This window comes from Micrasema longulum, unplaced genomic scaffold, assembly GCF_059751315.1.
Source record: "Micrasema longulum isolate JH-2025_06_02 unplaced genomic scaffold, ASM5975131v1 h1tg000071l, whole genome shotgun sequence".
NCBI lineage: Eukaryota > Metazoa > Arthropoda > Insecta > Trichoptera > Brachycentridae > Micrasema > Micrasema longulum.
In genome coordinates this window covers 95,244-115,016 of record NW_028277278.1, presented here as the reverse complement: position 1 = coordinate 115,016, position 19,773 = coordinate 95,244, and the positions used below count along the sequence as shown (strand labels likewise).

Here is a 19,773-nt window from a genome sequence, read left to right as displayed (position 1 = left end):
GAAGTCTAGGCATTTACAGGGCTTGTGACCGGTCATTGGCTGGTTTGAGTGGCTACTTTACACACTGTGTAACAAATGGAAGATTAGAGAAAATGTGGATGTTCAAACATGGACAGAATGGTGAATGTTACTCCGCGTATAATGTGGCCACTTAAACCAGCCAATTACAGGTCATAAGCCCTGTAAATGCCTAGACTTCCATATTCCCTTCTCAAAAATGTTTTCCCTCTCTGTTGAAATAAATTTTAATTAACTTTTTGGTCAAACATTTGGTATAATAAAAGAGCTTTGAAAAAATATATACATAAATAACAATTTAAACAAGATAATGTGTTGGCCGAGCAATTTCACTTAGAAAAGCGGTCAGTTACATCTTAAGCTTGAGTTTTCAACATTTACACCGTTCGAGGAATTACATATATCATTTATTTTTGTCCGATGTACGAGTATGTTTGTTCCAAAGAAGTTCTAACGATTTGTCGAGAAATCAGATTGCTATTGGAACTTCGAGTCTCATAATAATGAGAAACTGATGGAATATTTACTACTATTTCATATACCAGAATGAAAAAATTCGACAACTACGGAACCGTGTCATACAAATACCAAAACGAATATGTGGGAATGATCCGCCATGGTTAAGTAATGGGTAAGCCTAAAAAAACTAGGAAACACGATATTAAGATAGTTTATATCAGTAAACCCACTTATGTATATAATGCGAATTATTATTTTATTTTCTTAATAATCTTATGATTTAAATAAACATGAACCTTAGCAGCTGAATTCAAGAAACCAAAAAGATAAAAAGCATAATAATGTAAATATTTAACCAAACATTTCCCTATCCGCGCCCAGTGTTTGATATCTCAATAATCCATTATGTAAATGTGGACTGACCTTATCTTCACGTGAATCGAATTGAATCTACGACCTCGATCGTGGTTACCGAAGGCATTAACTACAACATTACGGGGCGGTATTTTTCCTGAGAGTTGAAGTCGAAGATTCTTTTCCAGGATTCCGATTCTTTTTCAGACACAGAACTGTACATTGTAGCATTACGCGTTATCATATTGTTCACACTCTGGCTTCTTTTGACTTGTTTTTACTAAAATAATTTATGATGTACTGTTTATACCGTGTAAGGATAACTTGTTTTTTTATCAATGTAATATTCAATGTTTATAATTGTATGAGCGTTCTTAGTCAATTACTTTAATGGGTACTTGTTTTGTAAATAAATTCCAAACGTTTTAAAAACAGGTAAATAATTAGGATAAAATGATATTTCGTTTCAAGTTTGTTTTAAAATGACTATCATTATTATTTATCCATCTGCACTTCTTATGCTTAAGAAACAGCGCCGGTACTCCAATTGAAGCAAATTTTAATAGTCTTTTATATTAAGGAAGGGTGATTAGTCTTATGCCTTGGGTGTCAGTCCAAGGACGTTGAAATAAAGTGGATAATCACCCATTAAGTCAGCTTATCATGTAAACATGCCTGGAATCAAACCCAGATCTCAAACATAGTAGAAGAACGCTGCATCTTCTTATGCTTAAAAAACAGCGCCGGTACTCCAATTGAAGCAAATTTCAATAGTCTTTTATATTAAGGAAGGGCGATTAGTCTTATGCCTTAGGTGTCAGTCCAAGGACGTTGAAATAAAGTGGATAATCACCCATTAAGTCAGCTTATCATGTAAACATGCCTGGAATCAAACCCAGATCTCAAACATAGTAGAAGAACGCTGCATCTTCTTATGCTTAAAAAACAGCGCCGGTACTCCAATTGAAGCAAATTTCAATAGTCTTTTATATTAAGGAAGGGCGATTAGTCTTATGCCTTAGGTGTCAGTCCAAGGACGTTGAAATAAAGTGGATAATCACCCATTAAGTCAACTTATCATGTAAACATGCCTGGAATCAAACCCAGATCTCAAACATTGTAGAAGAACGCTGCAGCCACTACCAATTAATTACTTTTTTCGCAATTTTCACCGTAAGTCGACCCGTTGAGTCGAACTTCACATAAATAATTATATTCTACATTCTGCCCGGACACAGAAAAATATTCGATTTTAAATACAGAACACTTCTATCTGCGATAGTTAGAAAAGTAAATATGTGTAATGGTCCGTCTCGTGGTTAGCGCATTTATCTTCCACACTTAAAGTCCCGGGTTCGATTCTCGTTTATGTCAACATAAAATAAATACTTAAAAAGTTTTATTTTAATGTATTATTTTAGTGTTCCTGGATTGGCATCTGCAGCATAAGACTGAACATTGTATCAACCTTTATGTGATAAAAACAAGATTTAGATAAGTTGCTTTCGATAAACCGACTCAGTGAAATTAACTACCTAATGGGCACAAAAAAGTGTAAGATAATGAAAGTCCTGGAAAAACCGTTTTTAAAGCTTTATTTTAATGTTATTGTGCGTAAGGCACCGGTTTCGTATATGCACTGTAAAAAGGAAGTCTTCAGATAACAATACAGGAATCATGAGATTTATAAAAAAAAAACACTTAGAATACTTTATTTGACGGCATTTTTTTATGTTAATGTGTTTTTATTTTTTAATTATTTTTTTTATGCTTTATTAAGTTAGTTCATAACATCTTAAGAGCTTATAAAAACTTTTAATAACATTGCAATTTTTTTTCCAAAATTTCTCAATAACATATTTTTTCAAATTAATTTGAAATATTTCGATATTTTCTATCTCCTTTATTTCTTTTTTCTTTTTTTTTGAGAAAAAAATCGACCATCACTAAAGGTAACCGACATGATGTGAACTTTTTTTTTGTATAAATGTGGAGTTTTAAAACGTTGTGGAAATAAAATAAACAACCATAGCTCTTAGCAGGTTGTGTCTTCATTTTGTAATGGTCAAAAACTTCGTTCATTTTCCTTCTCAAGTCTACTTGCGTTCGTTTCGGCTACGAAATTCAGGAAATACTGGATTAGCCAAAATATCTCTTTGACAAAGGTGTTTTTACAGAGATTTGCTTACATCAACTTCGGTTCTTGAAATCGAAAGCAAGCGGGAATGTGGGAACTACACTTTGCATGACATCAAATGCTCTAGTAATAATCCAAAAGTTTACACGATTGATGGCATGTCAAAAATTTTAGTACGTTCGACGAATTTGCAGCAGCGTTTTTTTTTAAATAGACAAATTTTGTTCAGGCTTTTGTTAAGTCACTTTATGTGGTATTTGATCATGAACATGATGATTATGATGATGTATATATTAGATTTTTGAAGTCAGAAAAAGGAAGTAATGAACACAATCCAAAACAAGTAATCATAACCTTTCCTTTCACAAAAAACCCTACACATTGCAAATATTTTTTTCTGAGAACTGAAAACGTATTACAAATTGTAAATTTATATGTGTATAATATATATTGTTCATATATTATTACAAACAAAAACTTGAGCTAAGCTAACTATTTTATGATGCATGTCTACATAATTTCCTGATCTGAACAACGTATCTTGTTCATTTTGTACATTAAAGCAAAATGATCAGATCAACTATACGCTTTAGACACTATAAAATATTATATTGAAAATCAACCTTAAAATAAATGTTTCAAGTCGACCCCACCAAAAACCCTTTGAGTATTTATCAAAATCAAACCCAGGACTTAACTAGTACACAGCGAGCCGTACTTATTTCTTAAAATCCGCCTGAGAGTAGCTGTCGAGTAAAAACAATCGTCTATGGTTCTAGTTCTATATAAAACACAGAACTGTTTTTAAAAAAGATAATATCACTCCACTTTAACAAAAATAAACAGCTAGATGTGGAATATATTTATTATCTATTCATTGAATCAAAAACTACGGTCTGACATTAAAACGGCAGAAGACTCTGGTCATCAGATGTTGTTGGCTCTTTTAGTGCATGTATGCTGCATTTGATATAGTATATATTATCAAGCACATGTGAAGTTCAGTTCACATTTTAATAAAATTTAACATGAAGCTGTGTTCCACGGTAAAAGCTCACCAAACTTTCAAGTGCCTACTAGAGTGCCTGATAGATATAGAACGTTTTCAAAGAATGTGCATTGTGGTCTCACTACTATGCGGATGACACAAATATTTATTTTTCTTGCTTATCAGACGAAAGGAGTATTCTCGTTGACTTAATTGTTGGATGCAGTAAGAAAATAAGAAACTGGATGGTTGAAAATAGACTAAAATTTAACAAAATAAACAGTTTTATAAAAACTTAAGTGCCTAAATTTTAAGTCAATTAAAATTAATATTCATTTAATTACTATGTAAAACGCCCTTGCGGTGAGATTTGTCGAAAATGGCGGTATAAAAGATTATATTTTCCGTGTAAAAGATTCGTAAATTTTAATAAAATGCATTTTTCTTCCAGGACGCGATGCATATATCGATCTTTAATTGATTATTTTCATACATTTTTATTTTATAATTTTTATATAATTTTTTTAAAGTCTGTTAGGATTATATTACATTTTTGCTTAAGACTTTGCCTTGTTACAATGGTACATACCCAGCTCCAATCCAGGAAATTATATTAATGATATGTAATCGTTTACATGTAAAATATATTTATAAATATCCCATAAATTAAAACATCTTTTCCGCCAATGACAAGAAAGAGCAAGGTCAACACTTTATTTAAATCGGTCGATTCCAGCAAAAGGTTTTAAACCTTTAAAAGTAGTGTTGACCCCATTTTCTATCAGGTACCGACATGTTTATTTTATTCGTTTATAAAATGGTGCTTTCTGTTTTAGATTCAGTTCCTCCTTGTTGGTGAGTTCCTGCGCTGCGCTGGGCGGCAGAAGGGCCGCCGCCCTCGCCGTGCTGGGCCGCTCCGCCGCCGCCGCCACGGCCGCCCTGGCCGCCGCCCAAGCCGGCCTGCCCGTGCTCAGGGCGGCTCCCAAGCCAGCCGCATTTCACACCACACTGGCACAAGTAAGAAAATACCTTTTTGATGATATTAGAAATATATATTACTCAATAAAAATGCTAGTTTTGTATTTTTATTATATTTTATTCAATAATATTTTGATAAGGAAAAACAAAAGAAATTTATGTAATATTTTACCAAAATAACTACAATTACTCGTATAAAGTTGAATACGAGTACAATGTATTTTTCACTGGCAAAATCGTACCAAAAAATACATTTAAATATAAGTTTAGTTTGGTTTGATTTAATTAATTTACATAAAATAAAGTTTTAGAATAAATTTTTTAGTTATATTTTGAGTACCTATATCAAAAACAAAATTTATAAACAGGTAGAATTTTAAAATACAATAAAAAATCTCAGTTTAAACAGAAGTAATCTAATTTTTAAAGAAATTGTTTTGCCGCATTAAAATTATTGTTCTAGTGTTCTCTTTCTGTGTACTGAAATATAATATAATGTCACGAAGAAAGCTCAGAATAGGGAAATGGGAGATGTGGAGAATATACTAAAATTCACCATATATTGACGGTACTGAATATACTTTCGGTAAAACAAAAAATAATTTGAAATACCTTAGTGTTAATATTTAAATTAAAAAATAAATTATTGCCCGAATACATGTTTTGTGATGTTCAGCGTAATAACGAAATTCATCGCTATCCTACGAAGGGAGGTAAAGGTTTTAGACTCTCCAAAACAAGAATCTAGGCAACTCAAAACAATCTGTATCATAAAGGACTTAAAATGTTGTTTAAGAGTTGCCGAAAGAGATTAGAAATGCTGGGTCTATCGCATCTTTTCTTGGGATGGCGATAATTTTTATTCAAAATAAACATCCATAGTGGTAAAAAGAGCATCATCGGAAAGCATCTGGATTTTATAACAATGTTTTGTTTTTGATTTTTTTTTTTAAATTTTCATTTATTTATTTATATTTACTTATTTATTTCATGCACAAAATACACAATTTTATCATAGAGCACTATTATATTTTTTTATGTCCCGACTTAAGTTAATTCCGTGTTAAATCGAGACTCTTCTATATATAAATCTAAAACACTTTTTAACATATTAAACAATTTACAAAATAATCAAAATGACAAACAAAATAATAATAGAAAAATACAAATAGTAAAAATTTTATAATTTAAATTTTAAAAAAGTATTTTAGTAAATATATTTTTCATTAATTAATATATAACGAGGTGTTCCAATTTTATTTGTACAACTATCTAACAAAAATACATTAAATTACGTACAATGAATATTTCATTTTATAGGTTAACTGTTGAATATTAATATTTTTATGTAAGAATTGATTTTAAAATATAATGTATTGTTACAAATTTCAAGTTAACCATGATTTTAAAGTTATTTGTATTTTCATAAATTGATATATCTTTTACATCCTGCGTGTATTTAGAGTAAATGAATAAATATATTTTAAAATTAGTACATGCATCAGATAAATTTTTTGCAAAAATATAAAAACACTCATCATCATAGAATTAAGAATTGTCTTTTTATATAAAAGAACATGTTGTCAAAATATAATACAGAAAAAGAAAAAAAGAGCATCGCAAAAAGGTTAAGGATGAGGTGAAAAAGTAGAGAAAAGGAAGAGTATTTTTTACTATTTAACTTTTAATTTATTTTTTTTAATTACCTGATCCACATTCGATGGAGACTAACCAAGTAACCTAACCTAACCTAACCAGAGGACATTTCATACTCATGTTAGAATGCTTTATACATTACCTAATAGCATAGTTAACTGCATAGTCGCTATAAATGCAACGTATTTCAATCTCCTATTGCATGAATTACTTACGCTTCAGGTATCTCAGTCCATGGACAATAAAATGATGCAGTGTCAAACCACTTTTTCAATCAATATTTCATGTATATCCCATCAGACATAAAACTCGAGACCTCAAACATGGCAGATTATCGCGCCGACCACTATACTACGAGGTGGACTTATCTCCACTAGATTTCATTATTTACGGATTTCTATCTGAGTCGTCATCGAGAAGAAAACACTTATCCAGGGTTCTGAATTTATTTTACTAACGGAACTGTATTCGTCGTCCGCCTGGATACTTAAGCAAAAAGAGAAAAGTAGTGTTTAAACATTTACATACTAAATAATCTATTTTAGTTAGTTTAAAAACATTCATAATTTTCTATAGAGGAGCAGTTAGAGGTGGTCATTTGACGATTATTGTATGTGTTAATATCACTCATTTTTCTTCATCCACTTTTGTGTGTAGAATGTAGACATCACCAGACACCTCAGGAGATCTTGTTCACGCTTTTTTCTATGTCGATTCCGCGTCCCTTAGTTCCGCAAAAAAAACGAATTTCGTACATTACATTTGAAATGATAATTATAAAAAAATATGTGATTTATTAAAAAAAAAAATTTTTCTTCTCTTATTTTGATAATCTTTTCATGACAACAACAATCAGAGGTGATACGGTTAGCTGGGTCATATACTGCGGTTGCCTCCTGAAAGGTTTAACCACCCTTCCCTGCTTTGAAAAGGTTCTCGACGTACACTGCTACACTGCGTCTAGTAACTTAATTACAAATAACTATCAACGTGCTAATAAGCGACGTGATAAAAAAATTTCACCATGGTTGTTTATCGTATTCGCGATTACAATACAACATCCGTGAACACTTATATTAAATGCCAAAATATTTAAGTTTCGCGACGTATAATCCTGCTGCGCAATCACATATTTGAATTTCACCGGCATAAATATGACATATTTCAAAGCAGCTATTTTTATTTATGATTTTTTTATTTATAATGCTATTTATTGCGTTCAACCGGTGGTTGGCAAAACAAATGTCAAGAAAAGCATTCGCCATAGAAATTGTAATTTAATTTTCACTTTTTTGTATTAGATACTCCTTACTATATTTTGCAAATGCAATATATTGTATTATTTTTATAGTAAACGTCGATTTTTTGCCAATAAAGTGTATTTATTTACTAGGAAAACAAAAGAAAAACCGACACGAGCGTTGACTTAGAAATAAAACGCGCGTTGAATTATGACTGCAATAAGCATGTTCCTTATTGTTCATGTGATCGCTCAAACGCTTGGTTTGTTTTTAAGCACGTCGATAGTTATTCGTGATTGAGCTACAGATCTGGTATAACGAACGGAATTATAGCGCGCTGTAAATGCGTTCGGAATACCAGCCATGAGCGTAGACTGCTGACTGTTCTTCGGCAGTTCAAATCAGAATTACAGGATGCCAACCTGACTTAAGTTGATGAACAGAAGCTGCATGACAAAAGGCCTGGAGGCTTTATATGCCTTAACTAGGGAGCGAACATAGAATCATGATGAGGATGCATATTCATATGATGTTTCTATGACTGTGCGTGCACATGAAAGTTATGCACGTTTCTGAATCCATTAATAACCCTGAGTGAGATATTATTTATTAATTTTATTTTATTTGGGATTTTTACAGCTATTACATAAACAAAATAATTAGAAAAATCTTAACAATACTAAAGCCAATTAAAAAAATCCACTGTAAATATAATGACACATAATATATAAGAAAAGAAGTTTAGTAATTGTATTTGTGTGACGTTTGTATTCATGTGTATGTGAATGAGTGTATGCGTGAATGAATGAGGGAGAGGATACATGTGCGTGTGGGAATGAATGAGGGAGAGGGTGCGTGTGTATGGGTGCGTAAGTATGAAAAAAAAAATTTGCTTAAAACTTGTAAATTGTATTAAAAATGGTACAATAAAGAGCTTAGTAAAAAGTTAGAAACCTTTTTGTTAAAATTCAAATGACGAAATGATATAAATTGTTTTTTTTTTTTTTTAAGTATGTTAAATTTCAAAACCGTATTCTGAAAAAAAAGGATTTTTTAAAAAAAAATTAACTGATACACATCAAATGAATAATGTGCGACGAGTCCTATACAATACAGATACAATTATTAAAAGATCTCGATATCGTTGTGCCTTTGTTAGTCTTCCTTCTACTAAGGCGCTTTATATGCGGAAATTATTTATATTGGTTCTCATTTAGCTAAGTATCTCATAACCATTCTACTTAACGTAAGGTCTGGCTGGAAGCGAAAAGTTTCCCATTTACTTCGTGCGACGTATAACGAAACAATGTATAAATATTTTCCATGTCACTAAACATCGCTTCTCATATCTCTCCCTTTTGGCAAAGGGCTGTATTTTGAAATACCACATGGATATTTTTGTGCGCTCGGTATGAAAAGTAACAAGGGTTGGAACCACAAAGGACGCTTTGAGTATTTGAGTGCGGAACAAAACTCTTACAGGCCAATCCTGACGTGCTTTAACGCGAAGCGAATCTAAGGCTTAAATATATGTATATTTAGTCAAATAAAATGAAGAGGATTTTTTTTAACGAATTAGAAACTAAAATGATAAAAACATGCATATGTTTATAAAATACAGACTCTTGTTTTGAACCAAAGTTGAAAGGTTTCAACACTTAAAACCACAACGTGATACGATAAAAACTTTTTTTTTTTTGGAATCCTGCTAATATTTTATTCGTATTTTTGTAAAAGTATTTAATTAAACTTTATACAGTTTTCGTCGACTTTAACTTGAAGCTTCATATAAATAAAAACCAACCCTTTCCTTGTCTACATGGATTTAAACATACTTATTTATGAGATTAACTGGTCTAAAAAGAACTAACAAATTGTTTGAAATTAGTTTTTCATACTTAGGTGAAATAAATACAAAGAATCTCACCTTCATGATATCAAAATCAAAAAATGATAATTGATTGAACGAAATACATACATGTAATTTTTTAACATTTTTATATTTTTAAATTTTTCTTTTACGTATTGTATTATGTATATATCAGTTTGAATTCATTTCCATACCTTGTATTAAGTTTATTTTGTAATTTTTGGAAACTTTTTCATACCCTTTTAATTTTTAGTGTATCATAATTTTTTTCTGCTTTTCTACACAATGTTATAGTTTATTTATTTATTTATTTACATACATAAGTTTATTGTACATTATTTGAGACATAGGTCCCAACTTTATTGAACTAAAAGTCTGGTACTAGCAATTAGTTGACACAGACACATGAGTATATCACAACAAATATAGGATGAGAAACATAAAAAATAATTAAAAAAGAAAAATACATATATATATGGCACATAAATATGGTAAACAGTAAACTCAAACATTCGGAAAATCATCAAGGAGTTTCCTACTCAAATCCCTCCCACTAAGGAGAATCCAGTCCTTAACTACTTTCTTTAAAACAGTTTTTATCCTTGAGAGCTTAATACGCTCTTCAAAAATATTGAACACTGTCGGTGCGAGTAATGAGAGATGTTTCTGAGCAAAAGTCATACGGGTTTTGGGTATGACATAATTCATGCTCTGGGAAAACCTCGTACGGATATTTTGCTGAGACCTCTCCTTATTGTTTAAAATATAAAAACGTCTGTAATTAAATATTGTTACCTGCGAATGAATATTACATAAAATTATGCAAAATTTAAAGTTTTCAATTTAAATAACAAAAAAAAAACATAAAAAACGTCATAATTGGTGTCGTTTATAAATTTAACTTCATTCATGCAAAACTTTCACAAACCTTAATATATTTGGATAAAATTATAAAATATAGGCGTCTTCGACATTTTTAATTCTTTTAGAATTTTCTATTATTCACAATGTTATATAAATAATCAAAAAATCAGAATTTTTTTACTCTACCGAATTTCATTTTTATTTTAATAATATTTCAGATTTTAATCTAAGAATAGTGAAATGATTCTCTTTCGGACGTTCCATTCACAAAAATAAATATCATCGGAAGGAGGTTGAATAGGAGTTATTTGAAGTGTCCGAAAGTGTTTTTCTCATTGAATAATGAATAAGATTTACCCTTTCTCATAAATCCTTGGCCATCTCTTCTATTACTACGATCAATCAAATTCAATCCAATAAAAACTGTAACAAAACCACAAGGGAATAAACAATTTTGTTAAATGTTATTACATATTTGTATTTAACCACTTACCGATAAGTCTACCGGTTTCAAGACGTACCCGTCTCTTCACCAGGACACCAACTTAACTAATATGTAAATCCCACTATAGACCTTCACCGTAGTAGTTGCACAAAAGTATAAAACTGATGCCTGACTTGAAACCGCATGCTTTTAGTAGGTAACACAAACATGCGCTGATTATAATTTACGACGAAGAAAAGGTTAGACTTAGAAAAGTCGGTAAGTGGTTTTATACAAATATTTAAAAACATTCAGTTAGATTTTTGACCACAAACATAATGCTTTAAATATGAATACCTAAAGAGAATGTCAAGCTGATGTTGGATCAGGGGGCTTATCATCCGATTATACTCGTTCCCTTGATGGGAAAGGTTTATAAAAAGTTGATTAAGGGAAGGCTTGACGTCTCCCTGTCGCCTCCCTGTGACCTTTGGATTTGTACGAAGGATGTCGACTGAGCAATTCATCCAATAAACATCCTATGGGTGAAAAATAGCAGAAAAAAGTATGTCATCGGCGTGTTTCTGGATATATCTGGTGCTTTCGATAACGCCTGGTGGCCAATGATTTTCTTAACACTGATGAACTGATCAGGCTCTGTCTGGGAAAGCTTTTTAAGATTATTACTAATTATTTTGTTGACAGAGAGGTGTCGATCAGGTATGGTGATACGTGTGTGGCTAGAGCATTTTTCAATTTATTTTTCATTTATTAAAAAAATTACTTTGTTGCATATGGAAATTCAAGATCTAAATACTATAAAAATAAAAAAATACATTAAAAAGATTCTTGTGAAAGTAGTACGAGAATTCTGCTCTGGGAAACCCCTTCGAATACATGGAACAGATCAACATCCAAAGTGATGTGTTTCAGCATAGCGGTAGTCCTTCCAATAGGCATAACCATTGGCAGGTTAGTCCTGTATATTGGAATATAAAACAATCTATGCTGACGCTGTCTTAGGTAATTATCAGGAACATACAAACCAATAGTCAAAATAATCTAAGAATTATCGAACATACTGCGCAACACTCAAATTAAATTAAAAACTACAAAAGGCCAGGAGGCCCAATTACAGTGGTGAATTACATTACACAACACCCAGGCTTGAAAAAAATCACATTTAATTTTTGTGTTCTCTCTAGGAATCGAACCCAGAACCTTCCGTGTGTGAGTCAAGCGTCTTGACCACTACACCACTCGAGCTTCGCTCTTCCGAGGCAAGATTTAGCGAACTATGAGATATAATGCAAGGTGTAACTCTTGATCAATGGCAGAATAGATGGAGCATAGCACGTAAAAGGAGATAGACGTGATATTTTTTACCTTCCATCAGACACAGAATGTGTAGTTCTTGTTCTCCTTCATACTGCACAAATGATTTCGGGACATGGGGAGTTCAAAGACAAGTTTCATAAGCTTAAACTTGCCCCTGTCACGGTCTATACTTGTCCATCAACCGGCCGAACACATCCTGTGGCACTGTGTACTTTTAGAAGATACCAGAGATGAGATGCTGAATTGTTTGACTGGGGTCTTGTGATATGCGTGGAATCTGGATCTGATGGCCAACAATATGAATTTTGCACCCTTCCGTTGATTTGTCTGGACTTTGGTATCACGTTGAGACCTCCTCAAATGAACGGATGCCTAAGTAGGTTAAATATGGTGCGACAGGCAACTGTGGGATGCTGATACAATTGAGACTGTGCTTCCTTTCGAGCGGGACGCTCACTTTTTCTTGCTTTGTTCTCACCTTACGGGGGTGGTATTCAGATCCTCTGCTTCTGTTCACCCAGTCCTTCTTCATTCAAGGCTGTTCTCCGATTTTTAATAACCGTGTTTTTAATTATGTTTGATGTAATAAAAAAATAAAAAACATTTATTACATTTGAAAAAAAAAAATTTTGGTTGCGTTCTGTGTTACTAAAATTTTCAGTAATTATTTTTGTATGAATTTATTTGTGTAAATTGTTTGTATATTTTGTTGATACTTTATTTTTTATTTCTTGAAAGAAAAAAAAATATTTGCGTACTTATGATTTACCAAAATGTTTAATTTTGAGGGCCATTTTCAACGAGTTGTAAATAACTCACTATGAGAAAATGGGAATCCAGTTGGGGTAGAGTGGAATTCGAACCGCAGACCTTTGGTCCGTGTGTCCGAGAACAGAACCGTAACCCGATACTTAAAATTCTTTTTGAATAAAAAATCCTCGATCTGAATAAAGTTTGTATTTCTTAGGAATATTTTTAATAACTTTTCTCTTTGCGCAGCTAACAGAGAGTTTTTGAGGACTGTATATCAGCTGTGGGTGAAAGGTGGGCTTAAAAATCCCCAAAATGGATTATCTTGCCCCTGGATTGGCACCTGAAACGTACGACTGATCACCTTACCTTCCTGTTACACATGATTGAGATACATGGCATGTGCTTTTTCAATGCAGTGCCTTATGCACCACCAGATGTGGATAAGAGTTTGATGATGATAATGATTTTTTTATAACTTTTAATAGTTTTATGATTTAATACTAATTTTGAATAAATCCTCGATTCATCATCATCATCATAGTTCTGTCTACACGCGATTGTGAATAGGGCACTGCATTGCTACACTAAGTACAAAGTATATTGATCACGTGCTGCCTGAAATTCAGGTGATCAGCCTTTCGCTTTAGATGCCAGTCCCGGAACTTAAAATATTGAAGCGTAGAACCTTTCTTATAAATATTTCTTGTTTTTTTAATGTAATCGAACTCTGGAACTCAAACACGGTAAGCAAACGCGCTAATGACTAAAAAAGGACGACTTATCTTCACTCGATTTCCTTATTTATGATTTTCACTTGAGAAAAGCCATCGAGCACCCGTGCAGGATACTTGTTTAGATTCACACACATAATTGTATTTTGTAATTTTAATTCGCACGAACACAGAAAGAAAATGCTTGATTAATAATATTTTCAAATGAAAATCAATAATTTGAAATATTTTTTAACTAGTTTAAATTATTCAAATACTATATAAATTATACTCCTTTAAACCATATGTAAAAAAAACACTTTGGAATTTTAGTATCTAGTTTTTCTCTTTAATTTATGCATTAGTAAATATTTTTTTATGACTAACATGTAGTATGGAAATAATAAAACGCTAATCCTTTAATTTTTTAAGCTATTTCATTGCCTTGTGTTTCTAATTAAACTTTTTTTGAAATTGGCACTCAAGTAACCTTACTGTGAAGGTAAAGTTTCTCTCTCGCTAAAAGCTAGACTTGAAATAAATTACACTAAAGAGTACTGCTCGGGGTGACGTCAGCGCCGGCGGGCGGCGTCGGCGTCGCGTCGCACCAGTTAAAACTTTTAAAAGGATAAAGTTTAAGGCAAGGATCAGTAAAACGGATACTTTTTTACGTAGGTATGAGCTTAGAATGCAGAAATGATATTTCGTGGCGAAGGTCACTGACTTGCACCATTTGCTGTTGCGGCGTTTACGTTGTAATGTTTACATTTATGGCGAACAAATAAAAAAGAAATTAAAGAAATTTTAGAAATAGGGATTTTTCAACAAGAAGTCTAGTAAATTATTACCTTTAATGATAACTTCATACAGTGTGAAACACCGTTCTGCTCATGTTTTAAAATCCTTATTTTTTAAATTTTTACATCAGCATTTTATGGAAAAACTTGAAATACTCGCAATACTTTTGATTAATGCAGTACTAGAACTTGTTTATTTGAGACGACAAGTGTAAATCTGTGTCAAGTATAATTGATAAGATTAAAAAAGGGTTTCTGAGATGGTTTGGTCGCGTACAACGAATGGATGACGAAAGAATGGTAAAACAAGTATATATGGCGAAAATGAACGGTAACGTGGGACGAAGACGACCCAGGAAGACGTGGTATGATCAGATAAACCAAAATCTTAAGTCTAGTCATGTCAAAAACAGACCGAACCGAAGGGTAGGTATGATAAGACGAATGAATGTGTATGAAGCTAGGAATGTATATCGGGATCACGTTTGTGGCGGTCTATCCTCTCTACCTACCCCTAGGGGAAATGGCGTGATGTTAGTAGCAGTGCAACTAGGTGCTATGGTGAAGGTGTAAAGTGAGATATGTTAGTGTAATTAGTGTCCAGACGAAACCGGTAGACAGAAAAGTCAGTAAGTGGTTACATAGAATTATTTACTAACATTTGATTAAATGTTTTAAATAATAAACTTTGTATAAAGTTATGCCAAGGCAAAGTGGTAGAACACGGATGAGAATACCAACATTATTATGGTGAGAGAATAAGGATGATTTTCCTATGCTTATTTTATAACTTTGCCTAGGCGTAACTTTATACCAGGCGTATAGGTAAGGCCCTAAGAATATAACATTATTCTCTCGAAATGTAACAGGACTAGTGCGCCAATCGTTAAGCAAAATCCTTTTAGAGATTGAGTAGTCTGAAAGAAAAACAAGTAATATTAACCTCAGTGGCGCATGGTGGAGGCCGATTTTTATGTTTTATCAATTTCAATATTTTAAAAAAAAATATAAAACTAAAATTAAAGATGTACCTTGAAGAGAAAAAAACTGCAAGTCGACGCAAACTGCATGTATATTTTTTTACTTAAAAAATTTAAATACTTTTGATATAAACCATTTACTGTATTTATTTATTGTAAATAATGATTAACATACTTCCAATTGGTATATCCAAATTAAAATTAAGTACGTTTTTCTTGAACTTTTGATAAAAAGGCATTGTAAACTAAGATAAACGAACGTGACTAAAACAACACAGAAAAGTTTGTAAATTTGAAAGCAACTTTGATACCGCCCCCACGGAAAAATAGTGTTGCTATTTTTAAAAAAAAACTTTTTTTTTTAAAATCAAGATATTATATATGACTAAATATTGAAAAATTATTTTTAAAATTGATAGACGCCTAGTTAGATTTGACATTCTATCCGCTGGGCGACGCGACGCGAGAAAAAAACTGCTCCAGAAAATATTTTTGTTAGTAAAATGTATTAGTCAAGGAGTGCGTAGTTGTTCAAATGAATATTTTGCGCAATTGTTTGGACAAATATAAATGCTTTCCCTCTCTGTTGCAACACATTTCTTTATATTTTTTCAATGGTATTTTCTAATATTTAACGCTTTTAATGGTGAATTTTCCAGGAAAAACTACTCGATTTGTAAGAAAACAAATACTGAATTGGTTACCCTTGTGTAATTATGATGTCATATGAGTCTACATTGAATATAAGATTTAACATCTCTGTTTTTAAAAATATATATAAAGTCGTTTTGCTACAACAGGCCGAAATTATGCGATTATTTTTATCAGTTCTGACAAAAAGTAAAACAGTTAATATACGTATTTAACTTAAGATTTTAAATACCTGTATTTTAAATCATAAATGTCGAGACGGATGAATAATGCAGTTTTGTGTGTGAAATAGAATCAGAATCCCTGAAGGGTGTTTTTGACTCGATATATACTCAATAGTAAAAATCTTGAAAAAAAAATTTTGTAAGGAAAAGTCCACCTGATAGTGGTACGTTTGCTCATCATCATTTTATGTTTGAGGTTCAGGGTTCGATTCTTAAGAGTTCAGACATAAAATATTTGTTAATATGGTGGTTTTACACTACAATATTGCACTATTTGGCACCTGAAGCATAAGACATAATTATAACTTTCGTAACTATTTTTTATTTCTACGAAATTTGCGTAGACATTTTATCGTAAATTGGCGTATCAAACATTTTACCTGGACCATAAATGTATGAGCTTCTATTTGCAGTTTAGTATTTATAAGGTAATGCCAACAATAAGGCACTTGAAAATTTATGGTTTGGCCTATTTGGTGTCGTGCCATATGGATATGAGCCAGCCAGGTTTCACTGACTATTGCCCAGCTTACTGTTTTGGAAATCACAATTAAAATCAAATGTTTTCCTAATTCAAAGAAGATGTTCATACTAATTGATGAAATATGAAAAAAGTTTTCACTACGCAGCACTGTAATAAAACTTCGATTTGAGTTTAGTTCAGATTTTTCATTTTGACAGTCAAGTCTATCGACAGCTTGAAATTAAAAAGTTCTCAACAAATACAGAAAATATTTCTATTAAAATAATAAAAAAATCAAAAAAGACCATGAATTTAATAAAATATTTTTTTTGAATTAAAAAAACTTTTTTTTTTCACATATTCTAAAAATATTTTTTTTATTCCAAACACAAAATATGCAAATGACACATGTTTGTTTTCCCAAACTCATTCTGTGATAACTACAATTAATAAGATGAAAACATCAGAAATATACGTGTGTCTTCTGAAACAATTTAAGTGGGGTTTTTCGCAAACCAATAATAGTTGTTCTAGGTACGTATAAAGCTTATAAAATCTTTGATCTGATCAGTCGAAAAATCGTTAGGTGCGTAAATGTTTTATTGTTCGACTTTCAGGGCTGCATTTGAAGAGAATGCACGTATTAAAAAAATTGGGAGGATGTAATTTTTTGTACACAAAAAAGTTTACCACTGTTGGTAAGAAGAGGTGAGTTTGACATTTCAAAAATTATTCTATATTTAAATTTGAATTATTTAAAGTTTTAGAAATACCTACTTACCATAAAAAGTTACATCTTTTTTACATTAATCCGAATGGTTTTTGCGTTCTTTTGTGACACAATTTTAGTGCTCATGTCTGCATAAAAAAATGATTCTATGCCTATTTCTAGATATTAACAAATAAAAAGTAAAATGCAATGTTAGCTACAAAAAATGTGCATGTAAATTTGAAAACTTAAAATAAATGTGCACAACTAATTCTACCCTTGAGGTATCCAACGGAAGATCCTTTCGCTGAGTTAAAGATACTGGACGGAAGACAGTTGTTTGTGAGGTGCACTATAACACAAACTATATGATAAATTATGTGAAATCAAAACAACTCAACAAAATATAAACACTCGCACAGCAACCCAATTTAACTGTATTGTCCCATTTGTAATAACCTCTTTTGGTAAAAAACAAATAAATGTAATTGCTCCAAAAATATTTGATGATTTAATGCAAAATATAAAGGACTCAAAATGTAAAGCTAATTTTTAAATATAAATAGGGATTCTTTTTTAAAATGTATAAAGAGACTAATAAACATATAGCTTTAAGTATATAAAAGGGAAATATCACATACTACGAATACCGATAAAAATATTTTTGGATGATTAATTGTATTTTTAAAATCAATATGCATATTGGGGAGAAATATTTTCATAGCTTTAAAAAATAAATTATTAAAAAAATATGTCACTACAAAAAAGCGACATGTTTGGCATTGATAGTTGTGACGTCAAGATTCATGAAGATGTTCTATAAAAGTTTTAACGGTTAGTAACATGGTTAAAAATTAACATGAGTCGTGACGTATTAGGGGCGTGGCCAATGCAATGACCGTTTTTGCTGGAATTCAAAATTACAAATTTAAAAAAAAAATATGCTACTAATATGCCGCAAAACAATTTTTTTACACTGGACAGTATTTCTTAGACCCTTATTACTTTAAAAATGGAAAAAATGTAACATTTCCCCATCGGTACACCAATTATTTATATTCTTATGTAAATTTTTTTGCACCACAACGGGCCATGGGCCCAATTAAAGTGGCGAATTCCATCACAGAACACCCAGGATTGAGAAAAATCAGATTTTTATTTTTGTGTCCCCACTGGTGATCGAACCCGAAACCTTCCGTGTGTGAGACAAGCGTCTTGACCACTACACCACGGAGGTCGCCAAGTTATATTACGTTACACGTATTTTTTATGCGACGCTCCGTATTAATTTTCTTTTTCACTAATTTCTTATAGATTTCCTGGTTTTAAAAACATAAAATAAAAAACACATTGGTGTATTTAAATAAATGAAATAGTTGACGAATCTCGGAAATCTTTAAGGAAAATTTTACAAAATAAAACACTAGCTTACACAAGTCACGGGTTATCGAGATACAGATTCAGGAAATGATTTTTCTCAGTGGAATTTGATTATTATTTAAAGATTGAAAAGAACTTTATGATGAATAGGCAGAAGGTTATATTGAGCAGAAGCAATTAAAAGGTGTGACCTCAATCCAAATATAGAAGAGTGCACGGAAGGTAAAGGGAACTGGCAGTTATGAGATCGTGTACGATGGTTATGTACTATACGATGGTTATGTACTATACGATGGTTATGTTGAATTAAAATTTTAGATAAGAGTTTATTTTTTTTATACCTAAATATTTCCGTTTAAGGGTCCATTTTTAACGAGTTGTAAATAACTAAATATTAAAAAATTGGAATCACGTTGTGGTAAAGCTGGGTTCAGATTTCGGACCTCTGATTCATGAACCCGCAACGCTAGCAACGGGACCACAACCCAGTTCAACTAGTTTAATGATCTTATGAATATATTTTACATAATTATTTTATCACCCTTTGTCTTTGCGACATAGTTACTCGTATATTATGTTCTTTTTGTTCAGTTTCTTGGACATATGTTTTTTCATGTGACTGCTGTTATTGGATTAGGCCATTTATTTAATTAATAAATAAATAAACAAATATATAAATAATAATCTTTTCGTGTACATCTGATAATTTAATTTAAATTATTGTACTAGAGAATATTTTTTCTATCTAATTTCAATCCGGCATTAGTATCTATAATAGC

At 31.6% G+C, this 19,773-nt stretch overlaps 1 protein-coding gene across 1 annotated transcript in view; it reads left to right on the top strand.

The window, feature by feature from the left end:
• The window catches only part of LOC148284981 (uncharacterized), a 168,743-nt gene that overhangs the window by 59,563 nt on the left and 89,407 nt on the right, over positions 1 to 19,773 (top strand). Inside the window, exon 2 of the mRNA XM_088231657.1 lies at positions 4,793 to 4,973. Coding sequence (XP_088087783.1) covers positions 4,793 to 4,973 — 181 coding nt within the window. The remainder of the gene's footprint in view (positions 1 to 4,792; positions 4,974 to 19,773) is intronic.